Source organism: Coregonus clupeaformis, chromosome 35, assembly GCF_020615455.1.
Source record: "Coregonus clupeaformis isolate EN_2021a chromosome 35, ASM2061545v1, whole genome shotgun sequence".
NCBI lineage: Eukaryota > Metazoa > Chordata > Actinopteri > Salmoniformes > Salmonidae > Coregonus > Coregonus clupeaformis.
The window spans coordinates 6,866,269-6,889,819 of NC_059226.1; the positions used below are offsets into that span (position 1 = coordinate 6,866,269).

General features: G+C 43.7%; 1 protein-coding gene across 1 annotated transcript in view; it reads left to right on the top strand.

Annotated features, from left to right (window-relative positions):
• LOC121551155 (G protein-activated inward rectifier potassium channel 2) overlaps positions 1 to 23,551 on the top strand; it is a 122,366-nt gene that overhangs the window by 84,447 nt on the left and 14,368 nt on the right. Inside the window, exon 2 of the mRNA XM_041863706.2 lies at positions 4,375 to 5,302. Within this exon, the coding sequence (XP_041719640.1) occupies positions 4,399 to 5,302 (904 nt within the window). The 5' untranslated portion in view covers positions 4,375 to 4,398. The remainder of the gene's footprint in view (positions 1 to 4,374; positions 5,303 to 23,551) is intronic.

The window sequence follows — 23,551 nt, forward strand, 5'->3', positions numbered from 1 at the left end:
TCGGATGAATCCCCTTTCCGATTGTTTGGGGCATCTGGAAAACACCTTGTCCGGAGAAGACAAGGTGAGTGCTACCATCAGTCCTGTGTCATGCCAATAGTAAAGCATCCTGAGATCATTCATGTGTGGGGTAGCTTCTCAGCCAAGGGAGTGGGCTCACTCACAATTTTGCCTAAGAACACAGTTATGAATAAAGAATGGTACCAACACATCCTCCGAGAGCAACTTCTCCCAACCATCCAAGAACAGTTTGGTGACGACCAATGCCTTTTCCAGCATGATGGAGCACCTTGCCATAAGGCAAAAGTGATAACTAAGTGGCTCGGGGAACAAAACATCGAAATGTTGGGTCCATGGCCAGGAAACTCCCCAGACCTTAATCCCATTGAGAACTTGTGGTCGATCCTCAAGAGGCGGGTGGACAAACAAAAACCCACAAATTCTGACAAACTCCAAGCATTGATTATGCAAGAATGGGCTGCCATCAGTCAGGATGTGGCCCAGAAGTTAATTGACAGCATGCCAGGGCGGATTGCAGAGGTCTTGAAAAAGAAGGGTCAACACTGCAAATATTGACTCTTTGCATAAACTTAATGTAATTGTCAATAAAAGCCTTTGACACTTATGGAATGCTTGTAATTATACTTCAGTATACCATAGTAACATCTGACAAAAATATCTCATAACACTGAAGCAGCAAACTTTGTGAAGACCAATATTTGTGTCATTCTCAAAACCTTTGACCACGACTGTAGGTAGCCATTTCCTGCAGTCAAATCACCAAATCGCCCTCTAGTGGCCTCCAATCCAGTGTTTCTATGTCAAACGGTTTTGTTATATTTCAGTGATGTATATAAAGTGTAATATTGGGATGCAAACTCAAAATTGAATACATTTCCACTCTATATCTGACATGGTACAGGTATCTTATTTTTTAAAGCCCATAGCCATGTTTGTGAGGTGTATACTTTTGTTTCAAAGTCGATTTGTTTACAGTTTTTCTCAATTGTTTACACACAAATACTGGTACTTGAGACACAATGACCACAACATGTAACTCATGCACCAACCCCCTGAACCAATTCTGCTAAACTACAAGCACAATTCCTGCTTTACACTCAAATTGCAGTTCTACAACACACTTTTTTCAAAACACTACACCCAAATCTTTGCATTTGGCACAATTTTCATGCAGAAAATCTCTTGTTTTCACAATGAACACACTGCCATTCAAATATGCACACTGACTCATCACATGGGCAAACACCCGTCACACAGTTTTACAATTAGCAATCAGAGCTTTAGCATAAAAGGGCAACAGGTGAGCTCTTCTGTTTTGGAGCAATGGATGCCAACATTGGAAACAGAGGCAGAGCCAGAGGAGTGAGAGTAAGAGGAGGAGGAAGGGGAGGACGAGGACGAGGAAGGCCAAGGACCGTAATCTCTGATGAGATCCGAGCCACTTTGGTTGATCATGTGGTCAACCATGGTCTAACAATGAGGGAGGCTGGGCAAAGAGTACAGCCAAATTTGAGCAGGTACACTGTAGCATCCATCATCCGGACATTCCGAAATGAGAATAGGTAAGAAATCCACTCTCACTAGAAAATTGCAGTACTGCATATCAATACAGTACTCAATGAGTACAGTAGTACAGTATTGCCTGTGGACTGTTCTGTAGGACTGTAAAAATAAAGTATGTTTTAAGTATTTGGGAAATGTATTTCTACTTTGTATTTACAGCATTTTACTATTTGTTTGGCAGAACTGAAAGATTACCAACACAAGGTGGTCGGGAACGTGTTCTGTCTCCTGAACAGGAAACTGAAATCATGAACATGGTCCTAGAGAATAAGGCCATAACATTACGGCAAATACAAAGAAAAATAATAGAAAACAATGAGATATTTCAATATATTGATAGGGTAAGCTTATCAACACTGGACCGTGTCTTGCGCAGAAATAATCTTAGGATGAAGCAGGTCTACAGGGTGCCATTTGAACGCAATTCAGAAAGAGTCAAAGAATTGCGATATAACTATGTGCAAGTGAGTCCTATACAATCCCACAATTGATGCATACTCTCAACATTGTATAAATTATACATATTTCAGTATTGTAATCATAATGATTGTGCTTCACAATAGTGACCACTCCATGTCTATTTCTGATATTGTCATGTGTGTTTCAGAGAGTCCTGGAGCTAGAGGTGGCTGCAGTGGAGCACCAGTTCATCTTCATTGATGAGGTTGGATTCAACCTCACAAAAAGACGAAAGAGGGGAAGGAATATCATCGGCCAGCGTGCCATTGTTCAAGTCCCTGGCCAGCGCGGAGGGAACATCACAATGTGTGCAGCGATTACCCACCACGGCGTCATCCATCACCATGCTACCCTTGGCCCCTACAACACCACCCAACACATTCCTGGACACCCTACACAACACACTCATTCCACCAGATCAGGTAGATGGCCCAGAGCAGCTCAGGTACGTTGTCATTTGGGACAACGTAAGTTTCCACAGGGCTGCTCTGGTTCGTAACTGGTTCACTGCCCACCCACGCTTTTTAGTTGTTTATCTCCCTCCATATTCTCCATTCCACAATCCTATTGAGGAATTTTTTTCTGCCTGGAGATGGAAAGTGTATGACCGAAATCCACAAATGCGTATACCTCTTCTCCAAGCTATGGAAGACGCATGTGGAGTTATAGCAGCTGATGCTTTTCATGGCTGGAATCGCCATGCTAGGCGATATTTCCCCCGCTGCTTGGCCAGGGAAAACATTGCTTGTGATGTGGATGAGGTGCTGTGGCCAGACCGCAACAGAAGAGAGGATACAGCATAGTTTTTTTAAATTTTTTTTGTACGTTTTTTTTCTGTAACTGTATACATTAAATTCTTCTGTTTTGTATGTAGACCACTGTATGTGCAACTTTGTGTTGGTTGGGAATGGGATGTACACTGTGTACATTGTTTTTGTGGGGAAAATGAAATATATTTGTTACCGTGTATTTGTGTGTTCTGAGTATAAAAACAATATTCTCAAATATTTTACAACACACTTATGTATGTACTGTCTGTAATAATGGCAACACTGAACCAAAAAAAGGCCTTATGATGAATGGAGAAGAAGTGTTTTCCATTCATCATAGTGTTTTACATTGAGCACATCAGTGTTCAACTGGTTCTTATAATTGTCTATTCAAAATTCCATTTTGATAAGAAATAACATTGTTTTGAATGTAAAGTTTCATTTTGCTGGAGAATTGAGGGGTTTTGCCCATTGTGTGTGTTTTTTGATTTGTGTGTAGAGTTCTGAGAATATGAGGCATGCTTTCAGAAAATGTGTGTAAACAATCGAGAAAAACTGTAAGACTACCAATAAACACTCTTTGTGACCCTGATTTATCCCACTGCAGTAAACGTTAACCTACAAAATATATAAGCAAGCAAAAAACACAGACACAATAAAAAACAAACAAGATCAAGCATAGAAGAAAAATAGGACTAAATCAAATCAAACTTTAAATGCACTTTAAATAAAGTTTGATTAGATTTAGTCGTATTCTTTACCTTCGATTTTTGGTTGAGATGGAGACGTTAATCCAACATATCAAGTATTAATTTGTAGACACACTGAAATTAAAGCCAGACTAAGTCAGTGGAACAGATGGAACTATATAAGCAGAAGATACATCTCCTTGTATATGTTTGTATTTGGTTGCGTTGGAATCAAACACAATTCAATATCACTAAATATCGTTACATTTTAAATCAACCAGCGCTTGAAACCCTGTTGTATTGTTTATGTTTAGTTGAATTCTGAGTTGAATTGAAAAAAATATCTGTTGATGACTTTGCAAATGCTATATAGGCCTAAATAGCATTATTTATAATATATGAGTGATAAAGTATAGTCACATTTCATTTGCTCTATTAAACCTACCCTTTGGAATGACTTTGATAGTAACAGTGAATCTATTTAGTTTTTTAAGTGGAGTTCTGTCAACAATCATTCTCCCGATAGCACATTGGTAATAGTCAGTGACAAATATCATAGTTAAACAGGGATGGGCTTTGTTAAAATCCTGGATGTGAATTTAGGTAAATCAATTCTCCAGTAGGTGCTGCCCAGCCTATAGTTTTCTTTTCTGATAGTGGATATAATGTTGAAGATCTGACATTGTTTTAAAGGTACAATTTCAACCACAGGATTATTTTTCACATAGACTCCGCATCACAAGACGTTGACAAATTACGTTGAAACAACGTTGATTCAACCAGTTTGTGCCCAGTGGGGTTGTGCAGTTCATTAGTTGAACAGCAATCTTACCTGCCCTTTTTGTTTTGTTGTCTTCTCTCTCTCCCTGTAGGTTTGACTTCTTCTAAAAGCCCCAATGGAGCAGGATGTGGAGAGTCCGGCAGTCACCATCCGAAAGCCCAAGCTACCCAAGCCATCCCATGAGGACCTGCCCAAGCAGCTGGTGGATCAGGTGCGGGCAAAAAGGGAGATTCAGAGGTACGTCCGTAAGGACGGCAAGTGTAATGTCCACCATGGCAACGTCCAGGAGACCTATCGCTACCTGACAGATATCTTCACCACACTGGTGGACCTCAAGTGGAGGTTCAACCTCTTCATCTTCGTCTTGGTGTACACAGTGACATGGCTCTTATTCGGCTTTGCGTGGTGGCTCATCGCCTATGTCCGTGGCGACCTGGAACACATAGGGGACAACCAGTGGACTCCCTGTGTCAATAACCTCAACGGGTTTGTCTCAGCCTTTCTCTTCTCCATAGAGACGGAGACCACCATAGGGTATGGCTATAGGGTTATAACAGACCAATGCCCAGAGGGGATCCTTCTGCTGTTGATTCAGTCGGTGCTGGGGTCCATAGTTAATGCCTTCATGGTGGGCTGCATGTTTGTTAAGATCTCGCAGCCCAAGAAGCGGGCGGAGACGTTGGTGTTCTCCACCAATGCCGTCATCTCCGTGAGGGACGGCCGGCTGTGCCTGATGTTCAGGGTGGGGGACCTCCGGAACTCGCACATCGTGGAGGCCTCCATCAGAGCCAAGCTGATCAAGTCCAAGCAGACCAAGGAAGGGGAGTTCATACCCCTCAACCAGACAGACATGAACGTGGGTTATGACACTGGGGACGACAGGCTCTTCCTGGTGTCCCCGCTCATCATCTGCCATGAGATCAACCAGAACAGCCCCTTCTGGGAGATCTCCCAGGCCCACCTTGACAAAGAGGACCTGGAGATCGTGGTCATTCTGGAGGGCATGGTGGAGGCTACAGGTAAGCAGCGTCAAACATATCAATTACAGGTTTAATTCATTCACTTTTCCTTCTCTTTGTTTCCTAATTAGCAGATTTCACCAAGTTAAACTGAAACTTTTCTGCAGTTTGATAATACATATTTAATTTGTGTTTGGGTGTTGTATTAGCTATGACAATAACTCTAGTAATTTTATACAGTAGCAAAGACCATGCTCATCGTCCAGTTATATGTTACCACTGATTTGCATTAGTAGTTAATGGATTATGCAGAAGTGAACAAGGATGTTTCATCTCTTATTATAATAATGCATTCATGTGTGCTTATCTCCTCTCCTTTTCTTCTTACCTTGTTTTCCACTGAGGTTTGAGAGGGGGTCATTGAAAGGCATGAGGGAAACAAACAAGGTGATATAATTAAATTAATCAAGATTCAGCCTTAATGTGCACAGGGCCGGAGAACATTTGTTAGCAGGGTCTCCCCCCAAAAATTGCCTTTTAAAAACGCATTTCATGCAATTCTATGTCATTTACATGACAGAAGACATTAGCTGAATCTTTTGTAATACCACACAAATTACCAAAATTAGTGGCTACTCTGACAAACTGAGATCAATCTGGTCTTGAATTCAAACAAACAATAGACCAGGCCAATGAAGCGACACACAGCAGAAGCCATAGGCTACTACTCATGGTGATGGCCGATGCGCTCCTCTTGGCAATAGCCTATCTCAAGATGAGCTACTTTGAAAAACAGTGCTGTTGTTAGAAAAAAAATTGGAGTTGTTGAGAATTTGATTTCTATTGGTTCTACAAACAGATTAGTCTTCTCTTTTCAGCTGTAGGCATTTGCTTTCCAAACTGTATGTTCTTCCAGCTATTGTATTTTGACATTTGAAAAGGGCAAACAGACAGTCGCAACCAACCATAGAAATATAATCCATAGATGGCAGTTCCCATTCAAGTCAGGACTAGCAGCCATTGCTAGTCTACTCATGACTTTAACACCAGGGTAAGTGGTCCCAAAACCTTTGTATAGATTATATGTCCACAACGCAACAAGCTGTATATTTGGGGGATACAAAGTTTATGTTATTGTGTGTGGGATGCATTTTCCTGGCAATCGTTTAGGTCTACTTGTAGAATCTATGCCAAGGTGCATTGAAGCTGTTCTGGCAGCTCGTGGTGGCCCAACACCCTTTTAAGACACTTTATGTTGGTGTTTCCTTTATTCTGGCAGTTAGCTGTATGCGCTTGTGATAACATTTCATCCACAGTTATTTTTGAGAAACTATTGATCTTCTGTGACAAAATGATATGGTCTTTTTTTAACATTGAGAGTGGGCTCCTATGGTTGGATAAAAAAATATATATAATACAAAATATATATATACAGCTCTGGAAAAAATTAAGAGACCACTGCACATTTTTCTTAAATCAGCATCTCTACATGTATGACAGCCATTCCATTACAGTGTCTGTTGAATTCCAACACAGGCACACCTCATTCTACTGAATTAGGTACTGATTAGGTGATCACCAGAACCAAATCTTATTTAACGAGGAAAAGTATAAAACCACTGCTGTGGTCATCACTATCCTCTTGCAATAGGACCAGCTGGATGGCAAAAACAGTGCTAATAGTACCTCAAAAGTAATATTAATCAAAAAATAACAATTGACCATGCCAAAAGAGTTGAAAAGGAAAGTTTTGAGTGAGGAAAAGAAGGGTTCAATTCTGGCTTTACTGGCAGAGGGATACAGTGAGCATCAGGTTGCTTCCATCCTTAACATTTCAAAGACGGCGGTTCATAAGAACAAGGTCAAGCAGCAGACATTGGGGACAACAAAGCTACAGACCGGCAAAGGGCAAAAACGACTCTCTACTGACCGGGATGACCGACAACTCATTCGAATGTCACTCAACAACCGTAGGATGACATCAAGTGACCTACAAAAAGAATGGCAAACTGCAGCTGGGGTGAAGTGCACGGCGAGGACGGTTCAAAACAGGCTCCTAGGGGCAGGGCTGAAGTCATGCAAAGCTAGAAAAAAGCCCTTCATCAATGAGAAGCAAAGAAGAGCCAGGCTGAGGTTTGCAAAATACCATAAGGATTGGACGGTAGAGGACTGGAGTAAGGTCATCTTCTCTGATGAGTCCAATTTTCAGCTTTGCCCAACATCTGGTCGTCTAATGGTTAGACGGAGACCTGGAGAGGCCTACAAGCCACAGCGTCTCGCACCCACTGTGAAATTTGGTGGAGGATTGGTGAGGATATGGGGGTGCTTCAGCAAGGCTGGAATCGGGCAGATTTGTCTTTGTGAAGGACGCATGAATCAAGCCACGAACAAGGTTGTCCTGGAAGAAAACTTGCTTCCTTTTGCTCTGACATTGTTCCCCAACTTTGAGGATTGGTTTTTCCAACAGGACAATGCGCCATGCCACACAGCCAGGTCAATCAAGGTGTGGATGGAGGACCACCAGATCAAGACCCTGTCATGGCCAGCCCAATCTCCAGACCTGAACCCCATTGAAAACTTCTGGAATGTGATCAAGAGGAAGATGGATGGTCACAAGCCATCAAACAAAGCCGAGCTGCTTGAATTTTTGTGCCAGGAGTGGCATAAAGTCACCCAACATCAATGTGAAAGACTGGTGGAGAGCATGCCAAGACGCATGAAAGCTGTGATTGAAAATCAGGGTTATTCCACCAAATATTGATTTCTGAACTCTTCCTAAGTTAAAACATTAGTATTGTGTTGTTTAAAAATGAACATGAACTTATTTTCTTTGCATTATTCGAGGTCTGACAACACTGCATCTTTTTTGTTATTTTGACCAGTTGTCATTTTCTGCAAATAAATGCTCTAAATGACAATATTTTTATTTGGAATTTGGGAGAAATGTTGTCAGTAGTTTATAGAATAAAACAAAAATGTTAATTTCACCCAAACACACACCTATAAATAGTAAAACCAGAGAAACTTATATTTTTGCAGTGCTCTCTTAATTTTATCCAGAGCTGTGTTTATATATATATATATATATATATATATATATATATATATATATATATATATATATATATATATATGTGTTTGGGCCCAGCCCCTAGCTCACACAATTCACCAGTCACATTTATTATGCAGTTTATTTATTAATCAGTTACACAATCAAGGCAGGGCCCCCCGGTTACCCACGTGGGCCCCTACCTCCTCTCCACCCATCTATTAAAGCGACAGCAGGCAGCAGCAAGCTGTCTACACTCATTGAGGGCGGCCTCCTGAATCCTCCTGTAGTTGGCGGTTGCAGTAAAAATGAAAAATGTAGTGCCTTTGGAAAGTATTCAGACCCATTGACTTTTTCCACATTTTGTTACGTTACACCCATATTCTAAAATGGATTAAATAAATAAAAATCCAGACAAATCTACACACAATACCCCATAATGACAAAGTGAAAACAGGTTTTTAGAAATGTTTGCAAAAAAAAACAGAAATACCTTATTTACATAAGTATTCAGACCCTTTACTATGAGACTCTAAATTGAACTCAGGTGCATGCTGTTTCCATTGATCATCCTTGAGATGTTTCTACAACTTGATTGGAGTCCACCTGTGGTAAATTCAATTTTTTGCTGTCTCTTGGGCCCCCCACAGGCCTGGGCCCAGGGACTCCAGTCCCGGTAAACCCCTGCATTAATCCGGCCCTGTATGTGCACCATGGTATTGCCCCACAGCCTTTTGTTAGGTTTTTAGCTACACAATAGGCTTATTGTGAGGGAGATGCAAATAAGATCAGATGTTATTACCAATAGGAAAAGGCAGGTGCATCCCTGGTTGTGTAACCACATGGACCATTGTAAACACTGTCTGCAGACACTTTTGCCTGATTATACAAGCAGTAAAGAGTCTTCAGTGTGGAATAAAACTAAGAGGCACAGTGCAGCCAGCCAGGTGTGCACACAGGTTACAGATAGCACAGATTACTTTCCTTTGGCATTGATATGAAAAAACAGACACTTGTTACACACACAAACTATTTAACACAAACATACCCACAAGACAGGTACTCATTGTATCCATTGTGTGGTGAATATGTTTTCCTTGACTCAAATTGCTGTTTGTTGGTTGGTCTAGCTTTGCTGCATTTGATTTGGCTTGACCTCAGTGCATGTCCGTGTGTTACTGAAATCAAGTGCACTGCCTTTCCAGAATTCCAGACTAATTACTTCCAGTCCAGATACCAGATTTACTGTGCATCATGCTAGAAGACAATTTAATCCTGTTGTTGGGAGGAACACAAATTATTTATCTTTGAAGGTTGTTTACCTTGAGTCTCCTTGACTCCTACTCAGACCAAACAAAACCGTCCGAGACATCTTGGAAGCAAGACTTGGTTGTCAGAATAAAGGGATAAACACAAACACGCGTTTCATAAATTAAAACACTGTTACAAAGGAGCTGCAGTGAGGATTCGCTAAGGCTGAGTGACTTTGTATTTTCAGAGGCAGCAGAAAAGCAGCTAAGTGACTTGACGGGGTGAGAAGCAGGTCTCCACGCATGCTTCGGCCTGTACATTTTCATGTTGCGTTAGTGAGGTAACATTAATGTGAGTGAGTCACTCTCTATCAGGCACTGAGGGCCTTCCACAGCACAGCTCCAACGCAACACATCACTCCGGGACCTAACAGGGAAGCCCTGAAGAGGGATAGACATGATTGAATTTGGCAGCTTGTCAGAGGCTGTGCACACACATTCAAAACACAAGGCCTTGTTTAACATTTTTGCCAACAAAATGCCAACACAAAGGACATTTGCATTCAGAATTTTTTCTGGAACAATATTTCTGTAGATGGCATCACTGAAAAGCGGTTCTAAAGGGACCTAAGCGTTCCACGAATGCAGGGTGTCGTACTGTATGGCGTGTGACTGCGCTTGTATGATTTGAGCTGAAGAGTAAGACAATTGAGCTGAAGAGTAAGGTCTGTTTGTTGCACATTATCATGCAAAGCAGGAAGTGTGCTTGTTTGTCTGTAAATCACATTTGGTTTTTGTATCATGTTCCAGGGAAGGTCTGACTGCAACTTTCTATTTTAAATCGCACAGGGTGTAGTGAGAGTTTTTTTTGGCCTTGCTGTAATGTGAGAAATCATTGCACTGCAGTTTCTGGGCCGATACTGTTGTTTCTTTGAAAATCGTAAGAAAAAGGCCATTTGATAATGGGAACTTGAATGCATCCACTCAAAACAGGCCCATTAAAGGTTGGGTCAAAGAGTAAACTAGAAATGATCCTGCTATGAAACTGCTCTGAGAGTTATCTGTCCCCCGCTTCTTGACTCATCCTGTAGCTCTCTGGCTCTGCTCTGGAGTGCAGGCCAAACAACTCAATCCCTTTCCTCCGTCTTCCAATTTCCCCCTTAATTGTCTTTGTGGCCAATATGAGCTGATACAGTGGCTTGCGAAAGTATTCACCCCCCTTGGCATTTTTCCTATTTTGTTGCCTTACAACCTGGAATAAAAATTGATTTTTCAGGGGTTTGTATCATTTGATTTACACAACATGCCTACCACTTTGAAGATGCAAAATATTTTTTATATACGCATGTCAAAAAAAACAGAAACTTGAGCATGCATAACTATTCACCCCCCCCCCCAAAGTCAATACTTTGTAGAGCCACCTTTTGCAGAAATTACAGCTGCAAGTCTCTTGGAGTATGTCTCTATAAGCTTGGCACATCTAGCCACTGGGATTTTTGCCCATTCTTCAAGGCAAAACTGCTCCAGCTCCTTCAAGTTGGATTGGTTCCACTGGTGTACAGCAATCTTTAAGTCATACCACAGATTCTCAATTGGATTGAGGTCTGTGCTTTGACTAGGCCATTCCAAGACATGTAAATGTTTCCCCTTAAACCACTTGAGTGTTGCTTTAGCAGTATGCTTAGGGTCATTGTCCTGCTGGAAGGTGAACCTCCGTCCCAGTCTCAAATCTCTGGAAGACTGAAACAGGTTTCCCTCATGAATTTCCCTGTATTTAGCGCCATCCATCATTCCTTCAATTCTGACCAGTTTCCCGTCCCTGCCGATGAAAAACATCCCCAGAGCATGATGCTGCCACCACTTTCTCGGGGTGATGAGAGGTGTTGGGTTTGCGCCAGACATAGCATTTTCCTTGATAGCCAAAAAGCTCAATTTCAGTCTAATCTGACCAGAGTACCTTCTTCCATATGTTTGGGGAGTCCAATCTCTGCTGTGGAGCTTTGCAGCTCCTTCAGGGTTATCTTTGGTCTCTTTGTTGCCTCTCTGATTAATGCCCTCCTTGCCTGTTCTGTGAATTTTGGTGGGCGGCCCTCTCTTGGCAGGTTTGTTGTGGTGCCATATTCTTTCCATTTTTAAATAATGGATGTAATGGTGCTCCGTGGGATGTTCAAAGTTTCTGATATTTTTTTATAACCCAACCCTGATCTGTACTTCTCCACAACTTTGTCCCTGACCTGTTTGGAGAGCTCCTTGGTCTTCATGGTGCCACTTGCTTGGTGGTGCCCCTTGCTTAGTGGTGTTGCGGACTCTGGTGCCGTTCAGAACAGGTGTATATATATACTGAGATCATGTGACAGATCATGTGACACTTAGATTGCACACAGGTGGACTTTATTTAACTAATTATGTGACTTCTGAAGGTAATTGACTGCACCAGATCTTATTTAGGGGCTTCATAGCAAAAGGGGTGAATACATGCACGCACCACTTTTCCGTTATTAATTATTAAGTTATTTTTTTCATTTCACTTTACCAATTTGGACTATTTTGTGTATGTCCATTACATGAAATCCAAATAAAAATCTATTTAAATTACAGGTTGTAATGCAACAAAATAGGAAAAACGCCAAGGGGGATGAATACTTTTGCAAGGCACTGTACATGTAAATGAGTCAAATGAGTGAAGCTGTTTTGAAAGCAGGTTGGCATTTATTGGGATAACTCATGTACTGGATGCAGCTCTGCAGGGTAGTCACCAGCTGGCACAGCCACAAAGTCATAAAATCTGATTTTAAACCTAACCCTTACCTTAACCCTAACCTTAACCACAATGCTAACCTTATGACTAACCCTAACCTTATATTAAGACCAAAAATCACATTTTTGTGTTCATTGGGGCAGCAGGTGGGGAGGCAGGTAGCTTAGTGGTTAAGAGCACTGTGCCAGTAACCGAAAGGTCGCTGGTTCTAATCCCCGAGCCGACTAGGTGAAAAATCTGTTGATGTGCCCTTGAGCAAGGCACTTAACCCTAATTGCTCCTGTAAGTCGCTCTGGATAAGAGCGTCTGCTAAATGACAAAAAAATGTATGATATACTGTATAGCCAATTTTGACTTTACAGCTGTCCCATCTAGCATCTAGTGGAAATCGCTCAGCTCTGCCTCCAGGATAAAAAATAATGCCAATAAATGTGGACCTGCATTTTGAAAGGGGTTATTACTTTGTTCTTTTACAATTGAAATGTTCTACAGTGAGGGAAAAAAGTATTTGATCCCCTGCTGATTTTGTATGTTTGCCCACTGACAAAGACATGATCAGTCTATAATTTTAATGGTAGGTTTATTTGAACAGTGAGAGACAGAATAACAACAAAAAAATCAAGAAAAACGCATGTCAAAAATGTTATAAATTGATTTGCATTTTAATGAGGGAAATAAGTATTTGACCCCTCTGCAAAACATGACTTAGTACTTGGTGGCAAAACCCTTGTTGGCAACCACAGAGGTCAGACGTTTCTTGTAGTTGGCCACCAGGTTTGCACACATCTCAGGAGGGATTTTGTCCCACTCCTCTTTGCAGATCTTCTCCAAGTCATTAAGGTTTCGAGGCTGACGTTTGGCAACTCGAACCTTCAGCTCCCTCCACAGATTTTCTATGGGATTAAGGTCTGGAGACTGGCTAGGCCACTCCAGGACCTTAATGTGCTTCTTCTTGAGCCACTCCTTTTTTGCCTTGGCCGTGTGTTTTGGGTCTTTGTCATGCTGGAATACCCATCCACGACCCATTTTCAATGCCCTGGCATTGTACATGGCCCCGTCCATCGTCCCTATGATGCGGTGAAGTTGTCCTGTCCCCTTAGCAGAAAAACACCCCCAAAGCATAATGTTTCCACCTCCGTGTTTGACGGTGTGGATGGTGTTCTTGGGGTCATAGGCAGCATTCCTCCTCCTCCAAACACGGCGAGTTGAGTTGATGCCAAAGAGCTCCATTTTGGTCTCATCTGACCACAACACTTTCACCCAGTTCTCCTCTGAATCATTCAGATGTTCATTGGCAAACTTCAGACGGGCCTGTATATGTGCTTTCTTGAGCAGGGGGACCTTGCGGGCGCTGCAGGATTTCAGTCCTTCACGGCGTAGTGTGTTACCAATTGTTTTCTTGGTGACTATGGTCCCAGCTGCCTTGAGATCATTGACAAGATCCTCCCGTGTAGTTCTGGGCTGATTCCTCACCGTTCTCATGATCATTGCAACTCCACAAGGTGAGATCTTGCATGGAGCCCCAGGCCGAGGGAGATTTACAGTTATTTTGTGTTTCTTCCCATTTGCGAATAATCGCACCAACTGTTGTCACCTTCTCACCAAGCTGCTTGGCGATGGTCTTGTAGCCCATTCCAGCCTTGTGTAGGTCTACAATCTTGTCCCTGATATCCTTGGAGAGCTCTTTGGTCTTGGCCATGGTGGAGAGTTTGGAATCTGATTGATTGATTGCTTCTGTGGACAGGTGTCTTTTATACAGGTAATGAGCTGAGATTAGGAGCACTCCCTTTAAGAGTGTGCTCCTAATCTCAGCTCGTTACCTGTATAAAAGACACCTGGGAGCCAGAAATCTTTCTGATTGAGAGGGGGTCAAATACTTATTTCCCTCATTAAAATGCAAATCAATTTATAACATTTTTGACATGCGTTTTTCTGGATTTTTGTTGTTGTTATTCTGTCTCTCACTGTACAAATAAACCTACCATTAAAATTATAGACTGATAATTTTTTTGTCCGTGGGCGAACGTACAAAATCAGCAGGGGATCAAATACTTTTTTTTCTTCCCTCACTGTATTTGAGTCAGCCAAGGTTGGTTTGAAGCATATCAGCACTTTGATGATAAAACGCCAATAAAATACCAATGTAATTATGTGGGTTGTAAAATGTGTATTATCTTCTCTCTTAAAAAAATATAACCTTTTCACAATGAACATTTTCCTCCTCTCAAGTCTGCGGGCGTTTACAACAAAAGGTTTCTAAGGAAATTATGAGAGAGGGGGATCATTTAGAAATGGAAGCAGCAGAAATTGCTTGATCATTCTAATCTTCCAATGGTCTTTATCAGCTGTTAATACATACATTTACACTCTTAATTTGAAGACCCACGGTGTTAAGGAGTTGACTGATTGGGTCTGGTGTTATCATCTAGCTCCCAATATATTGCAGTTCATTGTTTCTGAACTGTTTAAAATGTCCAAGAGAGGACGGCTATGCTGGCTGGCTGACTTTGGAGGGGGCAGTCGGCAGGCCCTAACACATCCCAGCTGATTTTTCGCTCTTATTCTTGATACTGTACCTAGCATACCGTATATCTGGCATACCACTAGAGTAAAGCGAAAGATGTATAGTTAAAATAAAGTCAGATTTGGTGTCATAATGAACCAGTCAGATATCAATTTTTTAAGCTTTGTGGCTTTCAGTGACAAGATACGTAGCTGCAGCACAGGCAGTGGAAGTCAGATGGTACGCCTGGCAGACATCAAGTGCTTAATCTGACAGGAGCCAGTGGTCACACTGTATACAGTGGGGCAAAAAAGTATTTAGTCAGCCACCAATTGTGCAAGTTCTCCCACTTAAAAAGATGAGAGAGGCCTGTAATTTTCATCATAGGTACACGTCAACTATGACAGACAAATTGAGAAAAAAAAATCCAGAAAATCCCATTGTAGGATTTTTAATGAATTTATTTGCAAATTATGGTGGAAAATAAGTATTTGGTCACCTACAAACAAGCAAGATTTCTGGCTCTCACAGACCTGTAACTTCTTCTTTAAGAGGCTCCTCTGTCCTCCACTCGTTACCTATATTAATGGCACCTGTTTGAACTTGTTATCATATAAAAGACACCTGTCCACAACCTCAAACAGTCACACTCCAAACTTCACAATGGCCAAGACCAAAGAGCTGTCAAAGGACACCAAAAACAAAATTGTAGACCTGCACCAGGCTGGGAAGACTGAATCTGCAACAGGTAAGCAGCTTGGTTTGAAGAAATCAACTGTGGGAGCAATTATTAGGAAATGGAAGACATACAAGACCACTGATAATCTCCCTCGATCTGGGGCTCCATGCAAGATCTCACCCCGTGGGGTCAAAATGATCACAAGAACGGTGAGCAAAAATCCCAGAACCACACGGGGGGACCTAGTGAATGACCTGCTGAGAGCTGGGACCAAAGTAACAAAGCCAACCATCAGTAACACACTACGCCGCCAGGGACTCAAATCCTGCAGTGCGAGACGTGTCCCCCTGCTTAAGCCAGTACATGTCCAGGCCCGTCTGAAGTGCATTTGGATGATCCAGAAGAGGATTGGGAGAATGTCATATGGTCAGATGAAACCAAAATATAACTTTTTGGTAAAAACTCAACTCGTCATGTTTGGAGGACAAAGAATGCTGAGTTGCATCCAAAGAACACCATACCTACTGTGAAGCATGGGGTTGGAAACATCATGCTTTGGGGCTGTTTTTCTGCAAAGGGACCAGGACGACTGATCCGTGTAAAGGAAAGAATGAATGGGGCCATGTATCGTGAGATTTTGAGTGAAACCCTCCTTCCATCAGCAAGGGCATTGAAGATGAAACGTGGCTGGGTCTTTCAGCATGACAATGATCCCAAACACACCGCCCGGGCAACGAAGGAGTGGCTTCGTAAGAAGCATTTCAAGGTCCTGGAGTGGCCTAGCCAGTCTCCAGATCTCAACCCCATAGAAAATCTTTGGAGGGAGTTGAAAGTCTGTGTTGCCCAGCGACAGCCCCAAAACATCACTGCTCTAGAGGAGATCTGCATGGAGGAATGGGCCAAAATACCAGCAACAGTGTGTGAAAACCTTGTGAAGACTTACAGAAAACGTTTGACCTGTGTCATTGCCAACAAAGGGTATATAACAAAGTATTGAGAAACTTTTGTTATTGACCAAATACTTATTTTCCACCATCATATGCCAATAAATTCATAAAAAATCCTACAATGTGATTTTCTGGATTTTTTTTTCTAATTTTGTCTGTCATAGTTGACGTGTACCTATGATGAAAATTACAGGCCTCTCTCATCTTTTTAAGTGGGAGAACTTGCACAATTGGTGGCTGACTAAATACTTTTTTTCCCCACTGTACATGATGAAGTGGTGGTTAAACAATTTTTGAGTCGGTTCAATGAACATACATCTGTTACAGTCTATGTTTCTCTGAGAGATTACCACAGCAAGCAACATTGGCTGCATAATATATGTTCATTCATAACATAATGATGGATTATAGCAGTGAACAATACAATGGAAGCTACTAAATCAATTTTTTCAGCTTTTACATCATGTTGATGTAGCTGTGAACATTATTCTGTCATTACTCTCCTTTTCAGCAAACATGGGAAGCACATGTATCGCCACAAGCACTGAGTTATAAGAATAGCAGACCTGATAGGTTGGTTGATGTTTCTGGTTAGATTTTCTTGTACCCATAGTATATACGTTACAGAAAGTTAGAATGGGATTGTGTGGCTTCAATGTCTCAGCGGTCATTCGGTCAAACAGTCAACTGTTTCGGTCAAACAGTCACATTAGTCTTCGGTAAGTGGATGGAGTGATGACGTGGAAATAAAGAGTGTAGAGATACAATAGAGAAGCAGGCTTCTGGTTTGCTGCATTTGGCCCTTTTCTTGACACTCAAATCAATACCCGTGGTTAATATCTCAGGTTTACTATACCTCGGGTACCAACACGACAGGCCGGTAGGCACTTTCTATTGAGCCATACTGATTGAGATATACACTCACCGGACAGTTTATTAGGTACACCCATTTAGTACCGGGTCGGACCCCCCTTTGCCTCCAGAACAGTCTGAATTCTTCGGGGCATTCTACAAGTTGTCTAAAACGTTCCACAGGGATGTTGGTTCATGCTGACGCGATGGCATCACGCAGTTGCTGCAGATTGGACAGCAGTACATTCATGTTGCGAACAGCCCGTTCAATCTCATCCCAAAGATGCTCTACTGGGTTGAGGTCTTGGGGCTGTGCGGGCCACTCAAGTAAACTGAACTCACTGTCATGTTTCAGGCGATGTGTTTCCACTCCTCAATTGTCCAGTGTTGGTGATCGCATGCCCACTGGAGCCGCTTCTTCTTGTTTTTAGTTGATAGGAGTAGAACCCGGTGTGGTCATCTGCTGCAATAGCCCATCCATGACAAGGATCGACGAGTTGTGAGTTCCGAGATGCATTTCTGCACACCACTGTTGTACCGCGCCGTTATTTGTCTGTTTGTGGCCCACCTGTTAGCTTGCACAATTCTTACCATTCACCTTCATCCTCTCTCATCAGCAAGCTGTTTTTGCCCACAGGACTACTGCTGACTGGATGATTTTTGTTTGTCGCACCATTCACAATAAACCCTAGACACTGTCATGCGTGAAAAAGCCCAAGAGGTCGGCCGTTTCTGAGATACTGGATCCGGCAGGCCTGGCACCGACCACGCTCAAAGTCGCTTAGGTCACTTGTTTTGCCATTCTAACATTAAATCGAACAGTAACAGAATGCCTCGATGCCTGTCTGCCTGCTTTATATAGCAAGCCACGGCCACTTGAGTCCCTTTCTGTAGGAGCAATCCATTTTCGCGAACGGGTGGTGTACCTAATAAACTGGCCAGTGAATGTACAGTACACTTACGCAATAGACATGTAACGTAATAATAGTAGACAACGCTACTGTAAATTAACACTTGCACTTACTTGTAAATGAAGTCCAACCGTCTATCCTTCTGGGTTAAGACATCGGTGACTGAACTGTAAAACTCCTCCCTGTTGGCCCTCAGTTTTAAAAGTGCCTCAGTCTCGATGTGATGGAGATGATGGCAAGGGATGAGAGTCGTCCTTGATCGGTCCGGTTTCGACTGTATGTCTTCATTCGTTTCAATGCAGAAAATGACCTCTCAACAGATGCTGTCGTGGCTGGTATAGTGAGGACCAGCTGCAGTAACTTTGTTGCCTTGGGGAGAGTCTGTGTCAGGTCATACTGGAACAAAAAGCTGAGGAGCTGTCCAATCGATTTGTCCCCCAAACAAATAACTGTACCATCCGACAAGATCAGACTTAAGTCTAACGAGATCTAAGTAGTTGGCATATTTTTACAGGCTCTCGTTTGCTGGTGTCGAACTTTTGTGACATTGTTTCACATTTTTTGCAGTCCACTAAGCCAAGGAAATAAAGTTCACCAAAGTGGTCAAACCTGACTCTCATCTGAACATTGATATTGTCCAGTATGTTGTAGTAGATTCGACCTCTATCTACGCTAATCGGCTGTTTACTATGAGTTTCGCTTCCTGACAGGCCCAGTTCACTGCATTTCTGCTCGAAATGTGCTTTCATTGTGTCGCTGATACGGGTAAGGCAGAAACACATATCCATCACTTTGTCCTGCAGAACACGGAAGAGCGCGTCAGATTAATTGAAAATCCCATCATAGACCATGAGCAAAAAGCAAACACAGTAGCAGTCTCTAAATGGGATGCTAAATGTTCACATGAAAGGCAGTGAAGCTCTCTGCCTGCTTTCCGGCGTCCGTTAGCAGGCAATATAAGGTAGAAACACGCATGCGCAAGTCATTTCAATACCTTGCATTGAGTTTGGAGTTTGAAGGGGGGGAGAAAGGCACAAGGTGAGGCCTTTCCTTTCCCTGGCCTCCTTACGCATTTTCTACCAGATCACTGCAAATTTGGGAAGTACTACAGTCGTGGTCAAACGTTTTGAGAATGACACAAGTATTGGTCTTCACAAAGTTCGCTGCTTCAGTGTTTTTAGATATTTTAGTCAGATGTTACTATGGTATACTGAAGTATAATTACAAGCATTCCATAAGTGTCAAAGGCTTTTATTGACAATTACATTAAGTTTATGCAAAGAGTCAATATTTGCAGTGTTGACCCTTCTTTTTCAAGACCTCTGCAATCCGCCCTGGCATGCTGTCAATTAACTTCTGGGCCACATCCTGACTGATGGCAGCCCATTCTTGCATAATCAATGCTTGGAGTTTGTCAGAATTTGTGGGTTTTTGTTTGTCCACCCGCCTCTTGAGGATTGACCATAAATTCTCAATGGGATTAAGGTCTGGGGAGTTTCCTGGCCATGGACCCAAAATGTCGATGTTTTGTTCCCCGAGCCACTTAGTTATCATTTTTGCCTTATGGCAAGGTGCTCCATCATGCTGGAAAAAGCATTGTTCGTCACCAAACTGTTCTTGGATGGTTGGGAGAAGTTGCTCTCGGAGGATGTGTTGGTACCATTCTTTATTCATGAATGTGTTCTTAGGCAAAATTGTGAGTGAGCCCACTCCCTTGGCTGAGAAGCAACCCCACACATGAGTGGTCTCAGGATGCTTTACTGTTGGCATGACACAGGACTGATGGTAGCACTCACCTTGTCTTCTCCGGACAAGCTTTTTTCCGGATGCCCCAAACAATCCGAAAGGGGATTAAGAGAAAATGACTTTACCCCAGTCCTCAGCAGTCCAATCCCTGTACCTTTTGCAGAATATCAGTCTGTCCCTGATGTTTTTCCTGGAGAGAAGTGGCTTCCTCGCTGCCCTTCTTGACACCAGGCCATCCTCCAAAAGTATTCACCTCACTGTGCGTGCAGATGCACTCACACCTGCCTGCTGCCATTCCTGAGCTAGCTCTGCACTGGTGGTGCCCCGATCCCGCAGCTGAATCAACTTTAGGAGACGGTCCTGGCGCTTGCTGGACTTTCTTGGGCGCCCTGAAGCCTTCTTCACAACAATTGAACCTCTCTCCTTGAAGTTCTTGATGATCCGATAAATGGTTGATTTAGGTGCAATCTTACTAGCAGCAATATCCTTGCCTGTGAAGCCCTTTTTGTGCAAAGCAATGATGACGGCACGTGTTTCCTTGCAGGTAACCATGGTTAACAGAGGAAGAACAATGATTTCAAGCACCACCCTCCTTTTAAAGCTTCCAGTCTGTTATTCTAACTCAATCAGCATGACAGAGTGATCTCCAGCCTTGTCCTCGTCAACACTCTCACCTGTGTTAACGAGAGAATCACTGACATGATCTCAGCTGGTCCTTTTGTGGCAGGGCTGAAATGCAGTGGAAATGTTTTTTGGGGATTTTCATGGCAAAGAGGGACTTTGCAATTCATCGCAATTCATCTGATCACTCTTCATAACATTCTGGAGTGTATGCAAATTGCCATCATAAAAACTGAGGCAGCAGACTTTGTGAAAATTTATATTTGTGTCATTCTCAAAACTTTTGACCACGACTGTAGTTCAGAAATCGATTTTATCATGCAGAAAAAACATGAAGATGACAAAATTATTTATTGATTCAATTTATATTTATACATTTTTCTTTACAGTTCCTTTTTCATTTATTTTTACCTACCCTGCCTACTCTGACTGCACATCACTGGCAGCATGTAGCCTAGTGGTTAGAGCATTGGGCTAGTAACCGAAAGGTTGCTAGTTTGAATCACAGAGCCGACAAAGTGAAAAATCTGCCGATGTGCCTTTGAGCAAAGCACTTAACCCTAATTGCTCCAGGGTGTCTCAGGGAGAGTTTGAATATGCAAAAAAAACAAATTTCCAATTCTTAAATGTGTATAATACACACTTGTGTGAAATAGGACAAATATAAGCACCCACCAAATTATTATACAGGTAATACTTTAGAGCAGTGCTCACTGTATCTGTGACTACAGTACAGTGAATATTTCAGTTAGACATGAACACAGAGCTGCAGACATGACTAATTCCCCATCTTGTTGTGGGAACATAAGGACAAGTCCTCCCTCCTCCTGCTATTATTGCTCTCTCTAAGCAACCATCAAATCATTGGCAGTGGTTTGTGAGGTTGCCATGGCAACTGCAGTGTGTGTGTGTGTGTGTAAGACAGACAGAGAGAGAGAGGGTGAAACTTGAATGATCTCTCTGCATTTTGCATCATCATGATGATGTGGCCGGTGACACTTTGGCTAGGAAAAAATCCCTAGAAAGGCAGGAACCTAAGAAGAAACCTAAAGAGGAACCAGGCTCTGAGGGGTGGCCAGTCCTCTTCTGGCTGTGCCGGGTGGAAATTATAAGAGTACATGGCCATTAAGGCCAGATGGTTCTTCAAGATGTTAAAACGTTCATAGATGACCAGCAGGGTCAAATAATAATCAGAGTGGTTGTAGAGGGTGCAACAGGTCAGCACCTCAGTGGTTGAGACAGCAGGTGAGGTAGAGAGAGAGACAGAGAGAGAGAGAGAGAGAGAGGGAGTTACTAGCTTTAGGAAACTTTGCGGTATTTTGTTTTTTTATGTATTATTTTTTACATTATTAGATCAGAAAGTGTTTTGTATCATTACATACTGCAGGGAAAAACTATTGGATATCAGAGCGGTGGTAACTCACTGTCACGCCCTGGCTCTGGGGACACTTATGTTGAGCCAGGGTGTGTAGATTTCTGTGTTGTAGTTCTAGGTGTTTCATTTCTATGTTGGCCAGTGTGGTTCTCAATCAGAGGCAACGAGTGTCAGCTGTGGCTGGTTGTCTCTGATTGGGAACCACATTTAAACAGGCTGTTTTCCCACAGTAGTTGTGGGATCTTGTTTCTAGTTGGTTTGTGTTAGACCGTGAACTGTCACGTTATCGTTTTGTTGTTTTGGTCGTGTATCGCTAAATAAAGAGTATGTTTGCCTGCAACGCTGCGCCTTGGTCCTCCTCTCTTACCGACGAACGTGACAGAAGATCCCACCATAACTGGACCAAGCAGCGGGTCCAGGAGCCATCGCCAGGGAAATCCCTAGCGGATATCCAGCGCCTCCTCGACTGGGTCAAGCCGGGTGAGGAAGAAAGGGGCTTGACGTGGAAGCAGAAGGGCGAAAGGCTGGCGAGAAGTATGGAGACCTGGTCCACGGGTAGGAGTGAAGCCCATAAAATTTTTAGGGGGGGGCTAACGCCGTGGACGACGGGCCAGCAGGAGACCGCGACAGAGCGGCCCAGCGGGTTGGCAGAGGAGGCCGCCAGGTTACGGGGGCCACTGGTCGAAGAGGGGATGGAAGGTGTAGAGGCACGGCGAGAGGTACTGGGGTGTGTTACCAGTCCGGTCCGGCCCGTTCCAGATCCCTGCGTAGGGCCAGTGGTGTGTGTCCCCAGTACGGTCCGGCCTGTTCCTGCTCCCCACACCAGGCCAATGGTGCGAGTCTCCAGCCCGGTCCGGCCCGCTCCTGCTCCCCGCACCAAGCCTATGGCGCGCGTCGACAGCCCGGCCCGGCCTGCTCCTGCACCCTGCACCAAGCCAATGGTGTGCGTCGTCAGCCCGGCCCGTCCTGTTCCTGCTCCCCGCACCAAGCCAATGGTGCGCGTTCCCAGCCCGGTCCGGCCCGTTCCTGCTCCCCGCACCAAGCCAATGGTGCGCATCGCCAGCCCGGTCCGGCCCGCTCCTGCTCCCCACACCAAGCCAGTGGTGTGCGTCGTCAGCCCGGCCCGTCCTGTTCCTGCTCCCCGCACCAAGCCAATGGTGCGCGTTGCCAGCCCGGTCCGGCCCGTTCCTGCTCCCCGCACAAAGCCAATGGTGCGCATCGCCAGCCCGGTCCGGCCCGCTCCTGCTCCCCACACCAAGCCAGTGGTGTGCGTCGTCAGCCCGGCACGGCCCGTGCCTGTTCCCCACACCAAGTCAGTGGTGTGCGTCGTCAGTCCGGCACGTCCCGTGCCTGTTCCACCGGTGCCTGGTCCGGCACCGGTCAGATGCTTCACGCCGGAGCTAGAGCAATCCGCTCCACCAGTGTGCAGTCCAGCTCCGGCCAGCGGGGCCAGACCGGACCAGGGATACTTTGGGGGGTTGGAGAGGGAGCGGGGATCAGGCCCGGAGCCGGATCCGCCGCCTAGGCGGAGTGCCCACCCGGTCCCTCCCCTGTGGTATTTGGTTGGCGCGGTCGGAGTCCGCGCCTTTAGGGGGGGGTACTGTCACGCCCTGGCTCT